This window comes from Falco cherrug, chromosome 8, assembly GCF_023634085.1.
Source record: "Falco cherrug isolate bFalChe1 chromosome 8, bFalChe1.pri, whole genome shotgun sequence".
Classification (NCBI taxonomy): Eukaryota; Metazoa; Chordata; class Aves; order Falconiformes; family Falconidae; genus Falco; species Falco cherrug.
This window is the reverse complement of record NC_073704.1, coordinates 61,443,036-61,464,888: the sequence shown is the minus strand read 5'-3', so window position 1 is coordinate 61,464,888 and position 21,853 is coordinate 61,443,036. Positions and strand designations below refer to the sequence as shown.

Below are 21,853 nucleotides of genomic sequence, written 5' to 3'. Positions count from 1 at the left end.
TGGCATCCAGCTAAGGTCAACCCACCACAACTGGCATATATCTTCTTAATCTAAAAGGAAAAAAAAAATACTCCAAGCCATGTTATCTCTGGAAAATGAAACTCATCAATAGCATCTCTTCATTTGTGGTCTTTGCGAGCTCTTACATCTTGGTCAACATATAGAGCGAATGTACAACAAGCTGATACATTTTCTTGGTGTTTTTCTTCTACAGGGAATCTTTTTTTTTCCTACATTAAAAAACCCCAAACTGTACAGAGTTTCTTGGAAACACTACAGTGGGATGCAAATTCTCTCATGAGAACTCAGAAGACCTGGAGGTTTACTGCTTACCAGGTTAAAATACCAATCTGGAAATTGGATGTTTGCACAGCATTTTCAGTTGATCAACCCACCATCAAAATAGGTGCATTAAAAGACAATATATACCGAAGTATTTATACGTAAACCAAAAATGTACAGGACATTAGATGAGGATTTTCAAAGGAGCCAGAGGGAACTGCCTGTAAGGGATCACAGAAGTATATTGGGAGTTTTGTGTGTTCGCCTTTTCCAAATACCTGTTCTGGGCTGGAATCTTACAACTCCATCACTCAAAAGGTGTGACCCCAAACCAGGCACCCCTGGCTGGTGTGCTGCCCTGGCGCTGGCAGTGTCCCTGGCTGATGGAGCTCTCTGCCCCCTTCCTTACCCTGCTCATCCTTTAGTCTGTAGCAAAGTGATGTGAAGTACGGGGATATAAGATTTGCTGATGTATGGTTCTGCCCCAGGCTGACCACAGCGAGTTGCCCTGCTCAGGTTTCCCAGTGGCAGTGTAGGGGATATTTCTATGGGCTATTGCACTCACTACCTTTGAGCATTGGGACCTTTATTACAAATCCTGGGTTTCAGTTCTTCATTTTCTTTTTTTTTTTTATTATTTTATTTTTCCAGCCAGAAAACTTATAAGGGAACAAAAAGCCTCAGAAAGACCAGACATAGCATTGGTGGCACCCCACTGGTCTTTTAAGGCTTGTGGGTTTGCCACCTGGGAGAGAAGTGGACTCACGCAGTCACCTTTCTACCTACTGCAATTTGGCTACTGAATTTGTTACAAATATTTTTCACGTTTTTTGAGCCAAGGTTGAAAAACCAGTGCTTCCTTCCTACTCTATTTTGGCCTGTGTTTCTAAAAGAGAGATTAAAGAGAGGAACAGAGGGAGATCAGATACCTGGACATGAGGAGAGAAGATAAACTGGTGATTGTATTTCACACACGTATGACAACATACTTGTGAAAATACATTGCCACAGCTGGTCATCAAAATGAAGACTTTTAAAATATCAAAACTAAATGTTTAATGATTATATAAAAGAGATGGTCTTTTTGCTGGGATGGCAGCAAATACTAATTTCCTCTAAATGCTGGAATTGAGCCTAAACTCTCCAAAGAGAAGCCGTAACCGGTGCCACTCACTTCTGTGCCTGATCCACTGCTACTCATGGCAAGTTATTTCTCTGCCAATTTCACTTCTGGTGGTTTCTGATTCACTGTAAATTGAATACAGCTTCTCTAGTGGACCTACTTGCCCTGGAGCAACAACAGCATGAGATGGATCTCACTGAGCAATCAAATAGAAATTGGAAGATGTAGAGATAGTGCTGGCACTGCTGTGAGGCGGAACCACGGGCTCAGGGAGCAGCTCTGGAAGCTCTGCCATTCTGATTTTCAACTAATAACAAAAATACAGATCTTGTCCTTTTGGGCTATAGGCATGGGAAGTTGTTACCTAATCTGCTCACTGTCCAGTGAACATAATTAAGTCTCATATATGGAAAGGTCCTGATTATATATCCTGCATACAATTTACGCCCCGATTGTTTTCACTTAACGAGCATGGCAGATGCATTGAGACATCATTCCTTAGGTGAAGAGGCCCTAGAGACCCTGCTAAGTAGATCAGATTTTGTAAAATCCTTGCAAAGACAGAGCGTAGCAGTTACTGGCCAAAACAGGATTTCTAATGAACATATTTTCCTTAAAACCAAGAAGCAGTAGAAACTCCTGCATGTCATGAAGAGCCCCTTGCCCCACTCTCCCCATGGCTTGTTATCATATTCCTCACACAACCCTGGCTAAATCAAAGATGCTTGTGAATTCTTTCCTTTTAAATCGTGTAAAATCATTTTTTCAACCATCTGAGAAACCAAGTGTCCCACAAATGTTACACATAGTTTACTTCCTTCAGGGATTTATGTTTCAATCTAATTGTTCTAGCTCTTGCTGCGGGGCTTTACTGGCTGAAGAAATAGAGAGCAGCACACCCATTGCTTTGCTTGAGCAAAAAGCTGTTTCCTCAAGGACGACATACCCATCACAGAAGTCTCTTCATTGCTTTTCACAGAATCGCAGGCTGTCGATCACAAATCAATGATTTTAGCCCTTCTCTAACCAGCCAGTACCTTGAAAGATGACACTGCCTGGCTCGTGTGCCATCCATCCCCATGACACACATTTGTGCATCTGTTGATCTTAACGTAGCCTGCTGCCAGCTTTAACGTGCCAAGGGAGGGTCTCTGGCTTTTCTAGGTATTCCCTGGGGCACGTGTGAAAGCTGTAGCTGCCTAATGGGATGCATATTTCCCACACTAAATTACGTGAGGACAACTTCAAATAAAAGGCAGGGAGCATCCACCCCAACCCAGAGCTGGTGCTGCAAGGAGGCAGCAAGGCAGGAGCAGCAGGCAGGTCCTCCTCCGCTCCCCTTGGCGTGCAGGCAGCCGAGCCGCGCTCCGCCAGATGAACCCCTTGCCGGTAGGCAAATGCTAGGGAAAAAACAGCCAATTGCAATCCAATGTTTTCTCTTTCCAGGACAGTTTCCAGAGGGATTACACTCATCCTCTAGCCAGAGTGACCAGCAGAAGGCTCAAGCTTTTGGAGAAGATCTTTGGGGTGTAGCAGGATTTAAGGCATAGCAGGAGGAAAGCTTAAAAGTCAACACTGGGGACCTAAAAGAAATCTGAAGGGCTACCACTTGCTCTGCCAAGGTGTGCAACTCTGAAAAAGGAAACTTCTGTGGCCAGAGAAAGCTCTAGTGGACGTTCAACATAAATTGGAGACTCCATGTTAGAGAATTTCTGAGTTAATACCATTTTGGTCACTTTTTTTGCATCCACTCCTTTCTGCTTAGAAGGGAATGGGTGGGATGCGACATCGCAGGCAGTGTTTGCACTCTGAAGGCCCGACCCTTATCTGCACACTGGTGTACTTGCACTTGGCCGAGGTGGGATCACAGTCCTTGACTGTGTCCCGAGTCCTTGATCGCTCTCCAAAGGCAGCAGCTGTATGTAATTCAGCATAACAGCTTCTACAGGCACCACTCCACAACTCTGTCTGGCTGCTCAACAGACCCCTGCGGTGTTACCAACTTTCTTTGAGAAAGGTCCTGCTTTGAATCCACGGGGAAGCCAGCTTGCAGCCTGTCACTCTGTTTTCTCAGGAACTTTGGCAATGCTGAACATTCTTGTGTTTTTGCTTTCATGGAACTATAATTTACATAAGCACAGGAGACAAAACCCACATCTGAAAAAAAAAAAAGCTTTCATAGATTTTTAACTATTGTTTCCTGCCGGTGTGTGATATCATAATGTTCAAATTAATCACTTCTGAGGAGCAGTTGTGAATTTCCGCAGTGCTAAAGAAAGTCACGGCAGTAGGTGACTCAATTCCACATTTGTTTTCTCTAAAATGCTGTCCAAGCTAGTGGGTGGGCACTTGGTATCAGTTTTATAATTGGGTTTTTCCATATTAGAATGGGAATTTTGTGAAGACTCTATTAAAAGGAGTGTTCTCCTATTCTTCTGTCACCCATCAGACTGAGTTGCACATGAATGCCAGCATGCTGTCATCCATACTCTTCTCTTGTTTGCTGCTCTCTGTGCAAGCACAGAATTGCAGTGTCCGTGAAATTATCCGGTATACAAAACGTCTGCTCGTAAGTCGCTGTTTAGCACCTTCATTCTGTAAAAATGCGTGCTTGTAAAGTAGATTATAATAAATACTGATGTCTCGCTTCTTATTCTTTCAGGAGGGAAGTTCCGTAAGTTGCCCATGTAGGGAGACAGCTGCCAGTGTGAGTACATCGCTTTTGAGAATATCATGAAACTAAACAAAAACGTACTTGTGTGTTGAATGCCAGCAGGGCTGCATTTTAACGCTCACTCTTCTCATTTTCAGTCATGTTCGTGTCTTCCCATCGCTGAGGTAAGTATTTTTTTAACTATTGTAGGTGTTAAAGAAGTCTGGGATTTAGTGAGTTTAAGTTTGTTCACTTTGTTCCTTGTGTAACTTTTGCTTTTGGTTATGAGGAAAAATTTAATCACTAGTAGCACCAAAACTGAGCCTGGTGAATAGTGGTGGGGAGGGAAGCAGAAGTCCTCCCATTATCAGTGCAATCAGAACCAAGCCAGAGTCAGGCAAGAGTCCTGTGTGGACTTGACTTACAAATCAAAAGATACAGGCTCTCACTTTGACAATCTTTGCCAGACCTTGTTTGATGGTTCGGTGCCTAACAACTGACTGAACCTGGGCCAGAGGTGGTGTCAGGCCTCAGACGCTTAGCTCTAGGTGTTTCCAACACTATTTCATTCTTTAAAGCCTCCTCAGATAGAGTAAAACCCAGCATTAGCCGAAACTATACTTCAAAAAGGTTACTTTCACAGTTTGAGGTTTTCTGAGAGCTGTGACAGGTGTTTCTTACACCATACATGATGATTTGGTGTTTTACAGCCACCCCACCCCCACCTCCCCAAAGTTTTGAATAGACGCCAGATATGTTACATTTAATTGTGCCATGCTGCCATGTTTAGCAATACTTATTTCTTCTTCCTGAAGATAAACACCAAATGAATTCTAACTTTTTCTAATGCCTCCTTGGTTTAACAGTCTGGCCATGAATTGGCATGCTTTGTGGAAGGAACCGAACACATGCTGAAAAACAACGTATCTTCAAGTGCAGTAATTGCAAGACTTAATCTAACCTTTCAGACTCAGCTGGACAGAAAATTCTGTGAAGTAAGACTACATTTCTCTAGATCCTTTACCTTTTACAAAAGAAAGGATTTTTTTTGTGATTTAAACATTTGTAGCCAAGTGTTAGATTAATTTCAAATGTGTTTTAAATTCTCACCTCATGCAGGAGGCAGGTATGATAGCTGCAACATGCAGGAGGCGATGGAAAGCCATGAAAACTGGCACAGGATGCAGGGAGATGGGTTCTGCCCCACTGGGCCCTTTCCCTTCTCCAGCTGCATGAGGACCTTTAAACATAGATCTCTGGGAGAGGAGCTTTATTTAAATTACCTTTTTATTCTCCTTTCTCAAAATGTGTTTCTATACTAAATAGTAATGATATAAAACCGGAGAGCAGATGTGCAGAAGCTGCATGGCTGGGAACAGGCAGGCAGAGGCATCCTTCTCCTCTGGAGCATTAATCCTACCTAAGCTGCAGTTTCTTCAAGGATGCTTGGATAGAAATACTGCTGCGACCTGCAGCATCTTCAGACTTGTGGTGATGCTCAGGAAGAGTCCTGGATCCCCAGATGCAGGGAAATAGCCTTTATTTACATATGAGCAAAACTGCTGTCTAATTCAATGAGACACAGAAGATACTAACGTTGCAGTGTCTCAAGCTCCTTTCAACTACTTCAATCTTGCAAGGGGGAATATTGTCGGAATGGCATCGCAACACCAAGCAGACCCATTGCCCTAGTCCTACCCAGCTTCTTAAATTGCTGTTTGCCCTATCTTCTGAGTTGAAACCATCTAGTTTAAATTACTTCAGCTATAACCATATGACATTCCACCTGTCACCTTCTTAGTCACCATGAAAAGCCACTCTTACACTCACTGATCAAAAAACAGTTCTTTAGGAACTGGTTTTGAAATCCTTGCTTGCCTCCAGAGAATGTATATTTTATCTGCTTCAAGTAAATCCTTTATTTTTCACAAAATCTTTGGTAACCTGATCTTTGTTCTTGCTTCTATCACAGAGCCTGGCGCGCGGGAATCAATGCCAGTACAAGACCAAGGGAAATGTGAAGGAGTTTTTGAATAAAATCCTGACAACCTATCAAGAAATCAATAAATCTAGAGCTTAAAAAAAATATAAAAAACCCAAAATTCTTTTATAAGAAGGGGGAGCAGAAATGTTATTTATTGTATTTATTGTCCACCTGAAATATAAAAGATAGAAATAACAACTGCTAAACCAATAAAGCCATAATTAACCTGAACACCAAAAGTATTCAAGAATCATAACTTTATATGTTTTGTACTTGGTGAAAGGTTTGAACATCCTGTTATCATACCAGCAGATGTCTAAATGCTTCTGCAAAGCTCTGCTACAACAATTTCACTCACATGAGATGCTGCAGCAAAATGCACACTCTGCCCACTATGGTAGCCCCAGGAATATTTGTGGACTTGAGATTCAAACAGAAATTCTGGGTTTTCTTCCTGCATATTTGTTTTTTTTTTTAATAATATCTGCACACCATGAATAAGTCACTTAGCTTCTTTCTTGCAAGGTTGCAGATTTTCCTGCCCATAGCCTTGTTTGTTTTTTTTCTTCTAAATAGTCAGTAGTAGAGAACTCATGAACACCTTAACATACAAAAGCAAGACCATACCCAAGGTTAATTACAAGTTAATGGGTTTGTGTACTTGGAACATTGTGCACAACTGTTTCTTTCTCAGGATGTATTTAACACTGTCTTTGAAGAATGCCAGGAGCTCAGATACGCTCTGCCACCTCTCCACTCAGCTCAACAGAAAGAGAAGAGGCAAAAAGGGAGCTTTACCGGAAAAAACCCCACATATCAGGGGAGACACCTCTGCCACCTATTCCAGCCTTGCTAGTAGTTTCTTAGATCTCTTCACACAAGGGAAAATCCCGACCAGGTGACAGAAGGTCAGACTTCATCTCCTTTGTGCCTCAGAGAGGAACAAAAGATGCTGGGCCTTTGAGATGGAGAATCTCAAAACAAACCTCAAACAAAGTAATTTCTTCGCCACCTCCACTGGAATATACTGGATTTTTCAGACTTCAAGGAACAAGCGCAAGCATATAATTCCCTTTCTTTTTGCAGCGTAAAGTGTGATATTGGTGGGATGAACATGTTCTAAGATCAAAAGCATGACAAATGCTCATCAACTACATTAGAATTCTTAAGGCTTCCATTAATATGGGCTTGGGGGAAAAGACAGAACTAGATCACAGAAAATGCATCTGATACAGCTACATAAAAGGAGTTAAACTTCTGTAAAGTATATCAGATCAAATGCATTTCTTGATGTGTTTATGCCGCCTGCTTCAACTATGACAAGAAGATAATAAATATTAAAATAGAAAGACTGTTTCTGTGATAATGCCTAGGCAGATGAAACCAAGAAATAAAACAACTGTTTAACTCTTCTCATGTTTTCATATCTTCCTACAATTTCTGCTCCAAATTCAGCTCAGACAGCTTTCTCCTAAATAACCATTTTTTTGTATTCTGGTATAAAGCAGAGTCATCCACATTTCTGATAAATCAACAGAATGCTTATGCATGCTCCTGGCCTTGAACAGAAGAAAAAGGCTCATTAACATCCATAGATCTAATTGAATCTATGATTTCAGATCTAAAGTTTCCGAATATTGCCTCACCAAATACTGATATTCGATCTTGATATTATTTTCCAGTTGCAAGTCCAAGCTATTTCAGTGTTTCCATGATGCTTTGCTTTTCATACCTTTGTGTGTGCCGCTTACCAGCACTGTGTCTAGTCATAATCTGTAGCAAGTGTAAAATCTGAAAAATGCTGATTAATTTTTATAGATGAGCAAAAGAATTCCCAGGTCCTAGGGCTGCAGACAGCTGTTCTAACCTGTGTTTTCAGCAACTTTAAAGAACAAGAAAATTCTTTGTCTAGTACTTCTACTCTGAAAAGGACTTAGGTTTATGAAATGGATACAGTAATTATGAAATTGTGACACAAGAGAAAGCTACATAAATTCAGTTCTACCCAGCATAAGCTGGCAAGAGTCAAATGTAGTCAGTCAGATTCCAGTCAAATCACTTCTGCGAGCCAGTAATAGGAAACTCTTGCACAGAATCTGAAAAAACAACCAAACTTACTAAACTGCAGAAGATACATCTGCAAAATATCTGCTCATCTGATGGCTCGGTTTGTAATCTGCGTGAGAGAAATGATAATCATGTGCCAAAAGCATTCGGTGTAGAATTGTGCAGCCTGAAAGAAGTGCCTCTGCAGCTGTCTCTACACCTACCCCTTGCATCTCTGAGCTGATGCAAACTGTTTGCTTGCACTGGTGACCTCCCCCAAACCCCTGCGATCTAGAGTCCAGGAAACATGGTAGTCCTCCATCCTCGAGTATTTCAGCCCTCTGCCTGCCCACAGGCATATTCAGATCTTCTCTCCGTGGGACTCTTAACGGCCTGTGAGGCTTTGCGAGCCCCAGGGCAGCCCTGGGGGAAGGGTGGGATGTCTCCTGGCAGCACCGACCACCCCTGCAGCCAGCCCTGGGGCAGCCCCTGAGCAGATGTGGGACCCAGCAGATGCTCATGGGCCTCTTCTTTCTCTCTTGAGCTTGGTTCATAATAGGAGTGTAAAACTGCCAGATTAAATGTAATGTAACCATTGAGTTACTCAATTAGTATAACAAGTACCTTTTCCTGTTATCTCAATTATCTTTCCCTAGCAGCTCTCTAGAGAGACATGACATGTTACACTCCGATGGAGAGGATGTGAAGAAGGTCAGACATTTGGTGTACAAGATGGCTTGTCTGCACAACAAAAATATATTGTGGAAGAGATTTGCAATGGAGAATTGATAATCAACTGTGATTTTAGGAAGAAGCTCTTCTTCCAACCATTCGTGTCCACAGCAAGGCGTGTGCTTGTTTTCAAGTACGTACAGCTCCCCACTTGCCTTGCTTCTACAGCTCACATCAGAAAAAGGAGGCTCTGAACGTTATTTGCTTTATGATTTCTGAGACAGAAACCCTCGATATCTGAGGATGCAGGGCAGGGGTGGCTGCTTTCTTCATACTGGAAAGCAGCACCATTACCTCTGTAGACATCTTTCTTCAGGAACATCTGTCTCATGAGAATTAAGTGTTGGGGATGTGCAGAGCAATTCCACACCACATATCACCACAGCTATATGATTTTCTCCATTAGCAAGAAGTAATGCTAAACCGTATGCTATGAGTGACCCAAAGGCACTCAAGAAGTTACTGTTCAGCAAGGAAGAATCCTCCCAATTCTGCTGCACCATCCAGCACACAACCCTTGCTTTGAAAGCTTCTGTTGCCGACAGCAGTCAGCCAGAAACCCATTCACAAGGTCTGCAGTTCCACAGGAGTATTTTCTTCGTTCAGGCATCCACTTAGTAGCATTGCTATTACAAAACTTTTAGTCTTGTCTTCAGAAACCTGGCTGGGACAGCTTTATATGCTTGAGTCTCTGCTACGATGCTTTACCAAGGCAGAAGTACAGCAGCCGAGCCAAAGCTCTTGTGCTCCAGTCCGCTATCCCTGGTATAACTCCATGACCCGCTGCAGGACAAGCCCAAGCCCTAAGCAGTGTCAACAATCTAATAAGAAGCTGTCTCCAATGACATACAGGTGAACACTGGTTTAGAAGGTATTTGTGGAGGGACTAGAACTGCCCCAGTGCATCTGTTATGTTCTTGTTTTTTCTTGGGCTTCTTGCACCCCTGTAAGAACAAGCCTGGTATAAGCCATGCTATGGGAAGGAGAGGCACTGGGCTGTCATTTAACACTCCCCAGTAATAAATCACACACGGTATTTAAAGGAAGTTTTACATATTTGTTTAAGAAAGCTGATCTTATCTGGCTAATCCTCACAACACCCTCCTGAGGCATGTGGACAAGCCTCACTCTTCTTAGCTTTACAGAAAAGTAAGGAAAGAAGACTTTGAGAAGACAGAAATCTTTCTCCGCAGCACTGTGCATTTTACAATTGAAGACTGACAGCACTTGCCTGCAGGGCTCAATACACACCAGGGTTTAACATTGCCAAGGCACAAATGACAGCACACACAGTATCAGGTGGTGCTGCTGGGAAGACTAAAGCCAAAGTAACTACCATTTCCAGTCTGTTTTCCCCCCAGATAAATCTATACCTGCCCACAGCTGGTTATAGCTCCCTTCCCATCTTCTCTGTTCGTCTCCCACTTTTGATTCAATCAACTAAAAAAATCTCCAAAAGTTAGAAGTAAAAATTCCCAGGAGTTTTACGTGCATCTCTCATGGAAGCAACCACGGTGATCTATAAATAACAGCATCTTCATGGACACACACTCGGTAGTGGAAGTTGCATACCAAGCACCAGGTCAAACAGTAATTTTTGGTTGTCTTAAGTGAACTTCTGTAAATAAGCCTAAATGTTCACACTACTGTTATAAGACACAAGACAAATGTTGCCTTCTTCCTGCTGAGACACAGGATGGATTACAGCTAAGCAACAGCCGCATGGCTCAGGCAACCAGAGGAGCGAAAGGACTGGAACAAGAAGGCAAAACGCTTCTTCACTAACACCACACCTACCTTGCTATAATGGTCTTTTTTCCTGATTCACATATGGGCTTTAAAAATCCAAGACACTTACAAATGAGCAATGTGTCTGAATTGTTTCTGCTATCTTAAATCTAGTAGCATAATAATACATGAAACAATCCTTAAGTTTAAACCAGGTTATAATTAGAAAAAAGTGACAGTAAGAAACTCCATTAAAGATATTTTTCCATGTAAAATATCAGTGAGATTTATTTTTACTCATGTCAGAAAGAGCAACAAGAGGCCTCACAAGAAACAGATGCCCTTGATTTCTTTATTGCATTTATATTGCTAGTTTTTAATTTGATAACTTTCAGACTAAATAAATATTTTCCAGGAGTAATAGGTCAACAAAAAGCCCAGGAGTGAGGGGAGTTTCCCCTGACTCCCCACAAAACTGGAATTGTAAAAGAGCAAAAGAAGAGGGAAATCATGACTTAAGAGATGTAGATAATGATCAGCCTACTTCTGACTTTGCAAGCAGCCTGTGGGAGAGAAGAGAGATGTTCTGTCTGACATCGACTTCAGGCAGGATATAAATCAGCCATTGAGATATAAGATTGTTCCACAGTGGCAAAAAACCTTTCTTACTCTCATTCTGCTGTGCTTCCATACACCTGACATAATATTATCAAGTAAAATGCAATAGAAAGGAAAGCATGAGGCTTAAAGATCCCCATTGACCACAAGGTATTTTCAGCAGCATAGTGCAATTAGAAATAAAGGCTATGGTGTTCCCAAGGAAGGAAAAGTGAAAAAATGCATTTAATCAGTATCACCTGCACCCCTAAACACAATGGTTTACAAAAGCAGGCATTTAGGGCCCAGTGATCCCCTTCTCTGGTGGCTGACTGAGGCAGAAAAAGTTGTGCAACAGTTTTGGGGAAGAGGGAAGGGAAATGTAGGTTGTTTTAAAGTACGGTCTCCCTCTCCTTGCAAACTCTGTGATATCAATGGGCTACGGAGGACAAGATGGGCAGGTGAAGGATAATTTAATGCAGCTTTCACCATTTCAAGAATCCTCTTATTGATCTATGTGCAATTAGGAAGAGCTATGTGTCTACAGTACATATTATGCACATTTCAATACAATGCCCTCATTCCTCATTTACATAGGACATGAAGATGAGGGGAAAAAAGTGGCAAGAACCTAACAGACTTCTTGGGTTAAGTGGGAGCCAGCGCTCAGCATTGCTGTTGGAGCTGTTCTTGCCATCCTGCACCAGCTTGGCTTTGTGTCAAACCTCAGGACAGAGTAGAAGACCAGAAGATCCCAATGACTGCTGATAATTTTCTTCCCTTCTAACTGCCTCCTGGAGGGGTCCAGCAGGCAGAAAATGCTTAGGCACTGGAACAACCTGGTTATGGGGAAACAGAGTTTTCCAGGAAGTAAACTGAGAAATCCCCTTGCAGAAGGGGAAACCACCTGGGAAGTGGAGCAGCGTGGGTAAAGCACGGCAAGAGGTGAATACTGCAGAAGTGCTCTGCTGCCAGCCCCACGACTGCAGAGAGCAAGGCAATCCCAGCTACAGAAACGAGCAGGGAATTTTATCCTACTCTTGTTTAAGGAAGAGGAACTATGAAAAAATGAAAGAGGAAACCCTCTGTCTGATTGTATCTATAAGAGATGCATCAGAAAGTAGTCAGCAGAGGCATATGGAAGTCTAGTCTGATGCTTATTTGATACTAGAGATATTTTATCAAAATGACATGCCCTAGCAGAGGTCATTCTCTTGAATACAAACACCTTATGAAGACATTTAAAATGTACTTAGTCAAAATGCAGACAGAATTCCTGACATAAACAAAGTAACTGAAGTTCTTGGCAAGTAGACTGGCTACAGCATCAACAGAAGGTTCAAAAATTCTCCAGGGAAGTGGTGGTTAGGAAATCCTGACCAGTGTTGACAGCTTTGTTACCTGCCGTCCCCAGGAGGTGATCCAGTGACTAGAAAATGCCTGGGGCTTTGGAACAACTGGTCTGTGCTAAACAGTCTCCTATGCAGGAATCACAGGGCTGTGTGGGATGCAAAACTGTCCAGCCTAAAAATAATCTTCCATTTTCCATCTGACTCTTCATGCAGCTGGAAGAGGGCGAAGACGAACAGGACTGTACCCGCACTGAGTACCCTCAGTAAGTTTAGGCATATCACGAATTTGTACTTGGACAAGACATCAGTTTTTCTGTTCACAAGGGCCAATTCTACATGTATTCATTAAAGGTATCTTTTCAATCAACAGCCAGGTAAGTACTTGCGGCAACATGCTTCATCTTCTTCATATTGACCACTAATGAAAGGAAAACTGACATAACTATGACTCCTTACAAGTCTTGTCTGACGTGAAAAACATAATGGATGCATCTACAATGAATTCTTACAAGATCTAGCTCAATCTTTTTCATAATAAATGTAAAATCTAAAGGTCTGTGTCCTCAAAGTAGAAATATTTCCAAGCAGTATCTAGCTATTAATGTTCTTGCTGGAAAATTTACAAAAACATTTTTTTAATTTCCAGCAACTGAAAACTAAGGAAAAACTCCTGGTTTTGAATGAGGTATTCTGAAAAAAACTGAAGAGAATTAATAATGAAGACTAAATGCTTTTTGTTCCCATTCAATTTTTCCTCAAAGTTTCTTGGAATGAACCAAACACTGCCACATGGTTCTTCATGGTTCACAGCTGGCATTCTTCTGGCTCCATTGTGAAACGTTCAGTTATTACCATGCTTTGGTTTTACTTCACATTTTGGTAACTATATTTGCAGTCACCCCTACCAAAATTCCTGATCAAGCTGGAAGACCAGTTATTGCAGATTAACCCACAAAGATTACATTGGCTAGAGCCCAGCCTCACAGAATAACAACAGTATCCTATCACACACTCTTTTCCAAGGAGCATCCAGTCCTGTAATTTGACTGTATTTATTACAAAAAGACACACATACACTTGTAAAGTGCATCTAAAAGTATATTGAGACACAAACCGTGTCCAGAATCAGCAACAGCACACAAAAATATAGCAGCTAAAAGACACAGCCTTGAGAGTGTCTTGATCTTTCCGACAGTGTGTTTGTGCTCACATCCAGGTTGCGGTCCCATGTGGTAACTCCTAACAGCATGAGACATGTTCGTGACTGTACACCTGGCTTGAGGTCTGATCTTATTATTTGTAATTTTCTTGGACCAACCCCAGACTTTTTAGATCTTCAAAATTAGATTGTGCAAACTTTCTTAACCCGCCAAGTTAAACAAACAGAACAATGGTATGCGGGTGTGGTGCAATTAAATTAATAATTAGATTGTTTAATAAATCAGACGTGCAGATTATGGATAATGATTAGTTACATGTAACCTTCTCTTAGAAGTTTCAAGACCAGCAGCCCTACCATCTATCAAAACTGACAGACACCCATGTGATTCGTGGTTCAGTAAGCAAGCTCAGGTTAGGAGAGCTGACTTCTCCTGTCTATGGCTTCTTTCACTGCATGAACAAGAATCAGCTTCACAGAATCCACTCTGTGCTTCTTGAAACTTGCACATCTCTCCAAACATCTACTCCCAGATCCAAAACAAAATACATTAACAGTTCTTCTAGGAATCAGCCCTATGTTGCAGGACACCTCCTCTTTTCTAAAGGGCCCCAAATTCATTGCAGCACATCACCGATGTGTGGCCCAACATCCACCGCAGCTGTAGCAGTGCCATCAGACACAGTGGGGATGTTCTTCATGATGCTGTACCTGAAGGGGAGCAGTTGTACAGCAAGAAAACTTGAAGGGAACTAGAGAACTCACAAGGTCAGAGGACAAAATGGAAAATTTGCAAAATGGATGATACATCTGAAAGATAAATCAACCAGGACTGCCTCATGCTAGCATAGTGTAGTGGGTTTGCACTGCTTCACCGCCATGGGATAAGCTAAAGGGCCACTACAATTTGTGCTTGAAACAGCAGTGCCTAATGAATCTGTGAGGGACCAGGCACACCGCAGGGGTGAGTGAGACAAGGTAGTTCACTTCCACACAGGAAGGTGGCTACCAGTTCCTAGGAAATCAACCACACTGCTCATCTACAACTCAAATGTCAGCAAATCCAGATCCAAATTCAGCTACTGAACTGTCAGGGGTTATCTTGTAAGCTGCATGCAGGCTGTCTTCTCCAGCAGTTGTACAGAAACACCAGCAATGTTTCAAAGAACTTTCCACACTGTACTCGGTGTATTAGGGCCAGTTATTCCGTGTTTTCTGGAAAGAAATTACAAATACACTAGCAGGATTGCTGGCTGGTTGCTTGACCAGTGGGAACATCACTGTAGGAAGACGCGTGACAACAAGTTCTGAAGACAATGTTAATTCAATGTTAATACAATGACAATGTAATTAAGGTTAGAAAGCTCTGGATTTATAGGTTTATTTATTTAAAAAAAAATGAGCCTCGAACAGATTGGATACAATCCATGCTGTTGCCACTGGCATCTAGCAGAAATTGCAAGTTAATTAGTATTTGAGTCTTCTCCTTTAATAAGCACAGTTAACAACCAAATGATATGCATGTACATTTAATACTATGAATTTTGGGATAGATCCCAAGTACAGTCAAGTTTTGGCTGGCAAGGGACTCTCTGCAAAGGTGAAAGGCAATCCTGGGCTCAAAACAGAAAGTTAAAACTCAAGGCTGCTCAAAACTAACGGTGAGAGTAATCCCTGCTGGTCAGGCTCTGCTGGGAGGGCACATGTTCTGCTCCGTCTGTGCCCCGATACCGTATGTTAGAGTTAGTTTTGAGATTTACACAACCACAGTGTGGGAACACAGATAAGCCATAACCCATGAGCATATACTCATGAGTGTAAGATATATACCCATGAGTATAAGAAAGTTATTTTGGGGCCATCCTAAGGCTCCTTCTGCTGTCATGCTTGCTGGGGTTATTGTTCCTTATTTCTATGAATGCTTTCCCTTCTTTGGTAACTAAAAAGCATGGGCATATAAATATGCATAGATTTATGTATGCACACTTACGTGTCTCACACACATACATATCCCAAACCCCTATTAGTCTGCAGAGTCCTCAGTTTTAATAGGAAAACCAGATCGTAAAGACTGATATGCGAGTTCCCTCTTGTGACCAAGTGATGCTATAGCATTATGTGAAAGTAAACACAATATATATATTAAAACACCCAGACCTTTAGAGAGCAAAAAACCAATTCAAATTGCAGAGAACATGTCAGTTCTGAATTTTTTTGTTCACTGGCCATGACCTAACATTAAAATCCCCCCCTACTTTACACCATCTGTGCACAGTACAGAAAAGAATTAGTAGAAACATGTCACTGGAAAAGATTGTCATGAATATGAATCAAAAGGGAAGATAAGGTTGCTAAAGCTAAAATATTATTTTATCTATGCATGAATCCTAGGCCCCACAGACAAAATAAAAAGGTTGGAGGACACTGGTCAAAACCCCTTTTATAAGCTTTATCGTTGTTATAGATTTCTCCCCTGGCAGAGGAACTGCAACAAACCCACTTCCTCCTCTTGCCAACTGGGTGAACTGATTTTCTCAAATCTGTGAAAAAAACGAGCACTTGCCAGTAGCAGAAAAAGAAGATATGGACATAAAGAGTGCATGAATGAACGGAACATAGGACCGAGGGGGAACTAAATGGTCAGTGAATCCCTCTGACCTGAAACAGAGTTTCATATGTCTAGGTATCATCCTTGACCAAAATCTTGCTTGCTTCCTCTGAAATCTTTCAGTGTTCCACAGCTTTCACAGCTAGCCTGTTTGAGCCATAACTCAACCATAAAACTACAAAGCTTTTTCTAGTATTAAAACTCAAAATATTTGTTGCTACTTCAGGTGTTAACTTATTATCAGTTATTTCTATTATCAGCTGTTTTTCTGATCAAATCAAACCTTCAGCTGCCTACTTTGGACAGCCTTAGTCCTCCAAGGTTTGTGTTTTCTTCAGCATGGAGGGCACTTATTTGTTAAAGCAGGCAATCAGAACTGCAGTTATTACAGGTGACACCTTCAAGACAATTTATTGTCTGCTCAACCCAAAGACATTTATCAGAACCTAAGTGGGTACAGTCATTTCTGAGGATTTCATTACTCAAGTCAGCCACACTGTGGCATTTACCAAACAGCTAATGACACAAAAAGTCTGAATCAGAGAATTTTTTCTTTTCCCCAGAACGACAATCTATTATCAACACCAGTAAACAGAACTCTAATGAGCTGGCAATTTATTTTAATGCTGCTCAGAAAATACTAAATCAGAGAATCAAATAATCTCTGTTTTATGGATTAGTGGGCAGAGTTACCTATGGAAAGTGTCAGGCCCCTAATACATTAATACCTTAATAGGAATTAATGACCCTGAGCAGCCTCATCCACACCCTTGTCCCTGGGCCCCAGGTGCCCACTAAGCTCAGCCCTGGCCCCTTACTGCCCCCTGAGCAATGCCGCAGGCTCTGCCACCTCTCTGCCTGGCCAAGGACCTTGACCTCAGACCTGCCTCACCACCAGGGACTTGCCCGCTGATGTTGGACTCTTGCTTGAATGTAGCTGCTGCCTCTGGACCTGCCTCGCTGAGCTGGTTGGTAAGGTTGGTTGGACCAACCTGAGCTGGTTGGTGAGACCCCTGCCCAGCTGGCTGTGGTGCCCCCTGGGCTCCCAGCCAGCCCTCATGATGCCTTGACTGAAAACTTGTTCAAAATGTCAATGACTGAATAACCACTCTCTGCTAATGAAAGATGACATATGCATGTATTTTTATTTTAGAGATTAAAACACTGGTTCAATGGGATTTTAATAACAAGCCTGTATTATACCACAGGAATACAGAATCTCTATTCTAAATAATTTATTTTCAGGCAAGTAAAAAATTCTTAGTATGCCTTTGTGGTGGCTCTTTCCACAGAAAGTACAAACAGCATCTATATCAGTACTCTTACAATTGTTTTGCATTTTAATGGGCACTGCTAACTTTACATATTATTAGTTTTGCCTGAAAGACATAGGTCTAGCATATATGTATAAAGCAAGTATAATATATCTTACATAAAAACCAACCACCTTATATACTCACACCATCAAACAAAAGGGTAAGATTACAACATACTTGGAGTTACTCCCTTTAGTGATTCATGCTTATTTCTGGAGACAGAATATTAGACTGTTATTGCATTTCCAAAAGCTTAATATTGTCTCATAAAGATTTGTCCATATAAACTCATGTTTTATCTCTTATAAAGGAAGGCATCTGCAAGCAGGCATGTAAACAGGCTATTGTTTTCACTAATTTTATTTCATATTCAGTGCAGCTTACAGAAACTTTTACAAAGGAACTTGGGTGACTTCTATTCCTAAGACAGGTTGTTTCTCGTTGCCTGCCTGTGCAGCAGCTGGTGTCTAGCAGAGCAGCTCACAAGCCTCCAGCAAACATGACATACTAACCTACTTTCTGGGCATGATCATCATTTACTGCTCTAGTCTGATCCGTGACGTTTAAATTGTTAGAACTGCCGTGTTTGATCACAAAGTTCAAGTATCTGAGTTTTAAATTAAGAATGACAGTATGTCATTGTGTTTTCAATACTGTTTGTGAAATACATGGTTCTTTCTAAAATGAATCTTTTAAAAGGAGAAGCTACAACATGGTACTTTTTTGGTTTAGCACATTGATACAAATGCAACTACTTTCAAAGATAAGCTAGCCTGGCTCTGAGTATCGTTCAGCATGGAAATGATGGTGCCTGTGTAAAACTTTAGTCGAAGCCCACGCAACTGGCCTCCACTGTTACCTGTCAAGAGTTCAAGATAGCAAGCGTGCAACCATGAGAATCCTTTGGTTATGTGGATTTGACAGAGTCATGGTCATGGTGAAAATGAAGTAGGGCTTGCATTAAAATGTAGAAGTCCTGCTATGAAATTCAGTTATGCCAAGTTAGCGTATCAAAAAAAGCTGGCGGTGATATTTTTTTTTTTTTTTTTTGGTGAGAACTACCTGTGTAAACTATTGTACAGCACAATATAGTGCATGGTTTCCTACTTGATCTGACAACAAACATGCTTGACTTTATTTCCTTCATGATTCCTGCCGCCCCCCCCCCCCTTTCCCCACCCCCCCCGTTCCCCTCACCCCCAACCCACACCCGTTCCCCACCCCCCGTCCTCTTGCTTCTGGAGCCCTTCTGCATAAAAACTAGTTTGAAATTGGCCAATAATCTCAAAAGACTAGTCTTGACTTTTCACACAGCTCTTGCAAATCTCCCAAGTACAATGGTGTCATGATTCTGAATGGACACATTCTTTCTTCAGTCTCAGGAAACTTTTGATTTCCTGAAAGCTTTCTTACATAAATTAACTCATGGGTTTACTCAAATTGTTTATCTTGATTACTACTTCAAAGCCCAATGATAAAAAATGTGAACATCACTCTTGATCAAAGTACAGAAAGAGTATATTATGAAACCTGTGGGAAATACTATGCAAAATATTCCTGTAACCACCATAGACGTGAGAGGTGAGTAGAATATCTCTTTCTGTAAATCTGTCTCTGGCAGAGACAACCACAGCAGAAAGGCTAAGCTTGACTTTGAGAGGCTGGATGACAGGAGCAGCCCCCAGTAACAGGTTAGGTAAGGAGGGCCTGTATCCAGCAGTGCAGTTTGCCTTCAGCTCTTTCCATCTTGTGTACGAGATGAAGGATCTGGAGACGCTCGCAGCACCTCTGTGCCAGGCACGTATGCGATACCTAGAAGATGAGTAGAAGACAGAAGCTCCTGGTGTGTGCCCATGTTTGTGCTTATTTCCTTCCAGTACTAACAAATCCACAGCTATTTTTTTTGTTGTTGTTTGTATATACCCATAAGCATTTTACAGAAACAATTAATATAGCTATAAAGTGCATAGTATTCTTTTATACTGTTCTATACTTCTCCATTTTAAATTAGCTATAAAATGTCTTTGCTAGACTAGATCAGCAGAGGAAACTTATCTATACAGAAAGCCTCAGAGATTAGTCTATACGAATCTTTCTGAAGTACATTTGAACCTGTTCCTGTACAGCAGCCCAACGGTTATTGGCAAGGCACCAAAGAAACCCATGACTTTAGATACTAGCTGCAAATCTGCATTAATCTCCATTTACAATCGATCCTCTATTACTGTCTACAGTTAGTAACTCCTAAGGTAAAGGTGCTTTTTGTAGTAGCATTTACTGAAAAATCAGTTAAAACACATATACTAGGAACAAAAGACTTGAAAAAATTAACTAGAACTTAATCTTCTACTTCCTTTAGAGTCTGAGTGAAACAGTTGAAAACCATATAGGTAAGAGTAGTTTTGGTAATTTTCTAAACTAAATTGATTTTAAGTATGTGGTTATTTTGTCATTCTTGAGGAAACTATACATTGAAGATGTCACAGTTACTGTATGATAAATATTCCTTTCAGTTTGTTTCATTAGGTCTCATACTCATTTCTTAGTTTTTCAGATCTGTGTGAAGAAACTGTATTTTGATGTCACACAAACACTCAGTTGCATTTGGCCAGCTTTGGTTTTATATAGGGTGAATACAATCTACCACTGAAATGCTTCACAAGTTTAGTATTATCTCTTCATTAAAAGATGCTACAAAGGCTTGTTACTGGTTCATTATTGTTATATGCAAGAGCCAGGAAATCTGTGGTTGCGAGTGTTTTGCAGCAGTTGGTAATAAACCCCCAATTGTTCAGATATAACTAGAATCATAAAGAAACACTGACTAGCAATGGGTTGTTATGCAGTATGTTTGCACTGATAAAATCTGCAAAAGTTTTTTTGTTATGATTTAGGTTGTAAATGAAGAGGTATACTTTTGGGATCTCTGGTTTGGACGTAAGACGCATTCTGCCCTTGGCAGGGTGTTTTGAAGAGACAGGCAGTGAGGATACACATAGCAAGTGGGGAAAGCCTTGCTGTTCAGAATGAGGCCCTTTTAGGCCAACAGGTAGCTAACAATCAGCAAAAGGTGTTTGTATTCCATCTTTTTTTTTTTAAAAAAAAAAAACAACACTTTTTTTTTACACTTCTTTTGAAGTGTACGCAGTCAGCTGCAGACTAACCAGCCTAGGCTGGCAGAGGCTTCCCTTGAGGGGGGCAGAAATGGAAGGCTGCAGAGAAGGTGTTTGTGATAGAAATGTATTGATTACTGCTTATGAAAAAGTCATTATCTTTAATTAGGAATCATTTAGCTTGGACAGTGAACTCGAGGAGCTCAAGGACAGCAGGTGGTGTTTGTCCTGTGCCCCCTGAGCAAGCGAGATACGAGCAGGACCATCCAGACAATAATATTGTGTGTGGCCTTGTCATGGTGGTAACTCTACCGCGCTCGGGCATCTGCCCAACGTCCCTGGCAAGAGTGAACCTTACAGATCACAAGATAGTGCACATCTGCACTTAGCCTAAACGTAAAAAGTTTACACACACTCGGTATGTAAACTATTTTTGTTTTACACTGAGTGTAAAGATGGGCAAGCTCTGGGACTGGGCCAGAAGCCTCACCTATGGGTGGACGCACCACACAGGAATTTTCCCAGTCACCAAGAGACTCCTGGCACTGGCTACAATGAAACTCCCAGCCAAAGTGCAGACCTGGGTGATTAATTAAAGTGGTAATTGGTGATCAATCCCTTCCTTAGTCTCTGTAACACTTTTCAAGAATGATCTGATGCTTTGCTCCTATTGCTTTTTAGCATATTGTGCATAATAACTGGTAGTTTCCCTTTACCGTGTTGCATGCTATATTCCCTTGTATTGTAATAGAATATACTACATTTATTCTCATCTTTGACTTTATTTTTGCTTGGTCAGCACAAGTGTGTTGCTCCCACATCCATTCTGACCCTGCAGGCCACAACACTGCCTCAGAGACCCAGCTCTGGCAGCAGGAGGCTGTGCCTGAGTAAGGCTCACAGGGCACTTTACAAAGGCCAAAGCTGCCCCAGCTCAAGGAATATAATGGGGTTACAGGTACTTCATGTCAGGGAAAATGAAGCACAATACACAAGGCAGAGATTAAGTGGGAGACAGGTCCTCAGGAGACCTGCCCAGGAGAAGCAACCACCCCTGCGGCTCTGGGGAGGCAGGGGAGAACGCTGGCCGACTGGGGGGGGGGGGGGGGGGGCGATGGTGGAACCTCTCCCTGCCGGGCAGGCGGCACAGCCGGCTCCAC

At 41.6% G+C, this 21,853-nt stretch overlaps 1 protein-coding gene across 1 annotated transcript; it reads left to right on the top strand.

The window, feature by feature from the left end:
- LOC114016258 (uncharacterized) lies at window positions 1-6,273 on the top strand. The gene is made up of 5 exons (XM_027807338.2): window positions 1-3,974; window positions 4,068-4,112; window positions 4,217-4,243; window positions 4,925-5,053; window positions 6,031-6,273. Exons 1-5 carry the CDS (start codon window positions 3,867-3,869, stop codon window positions 6,136-6,138), a joined length of 417 nt encoding a protein of 138 aa, XP_027663139.1. The 5' UTR covers window positions 1-3,866; the 3' UTR covers window positions 6,139-6,273.
- The last annotated feature ends 15,580 nt before the right edge of the window (window positions 6,274-21,853 follow it).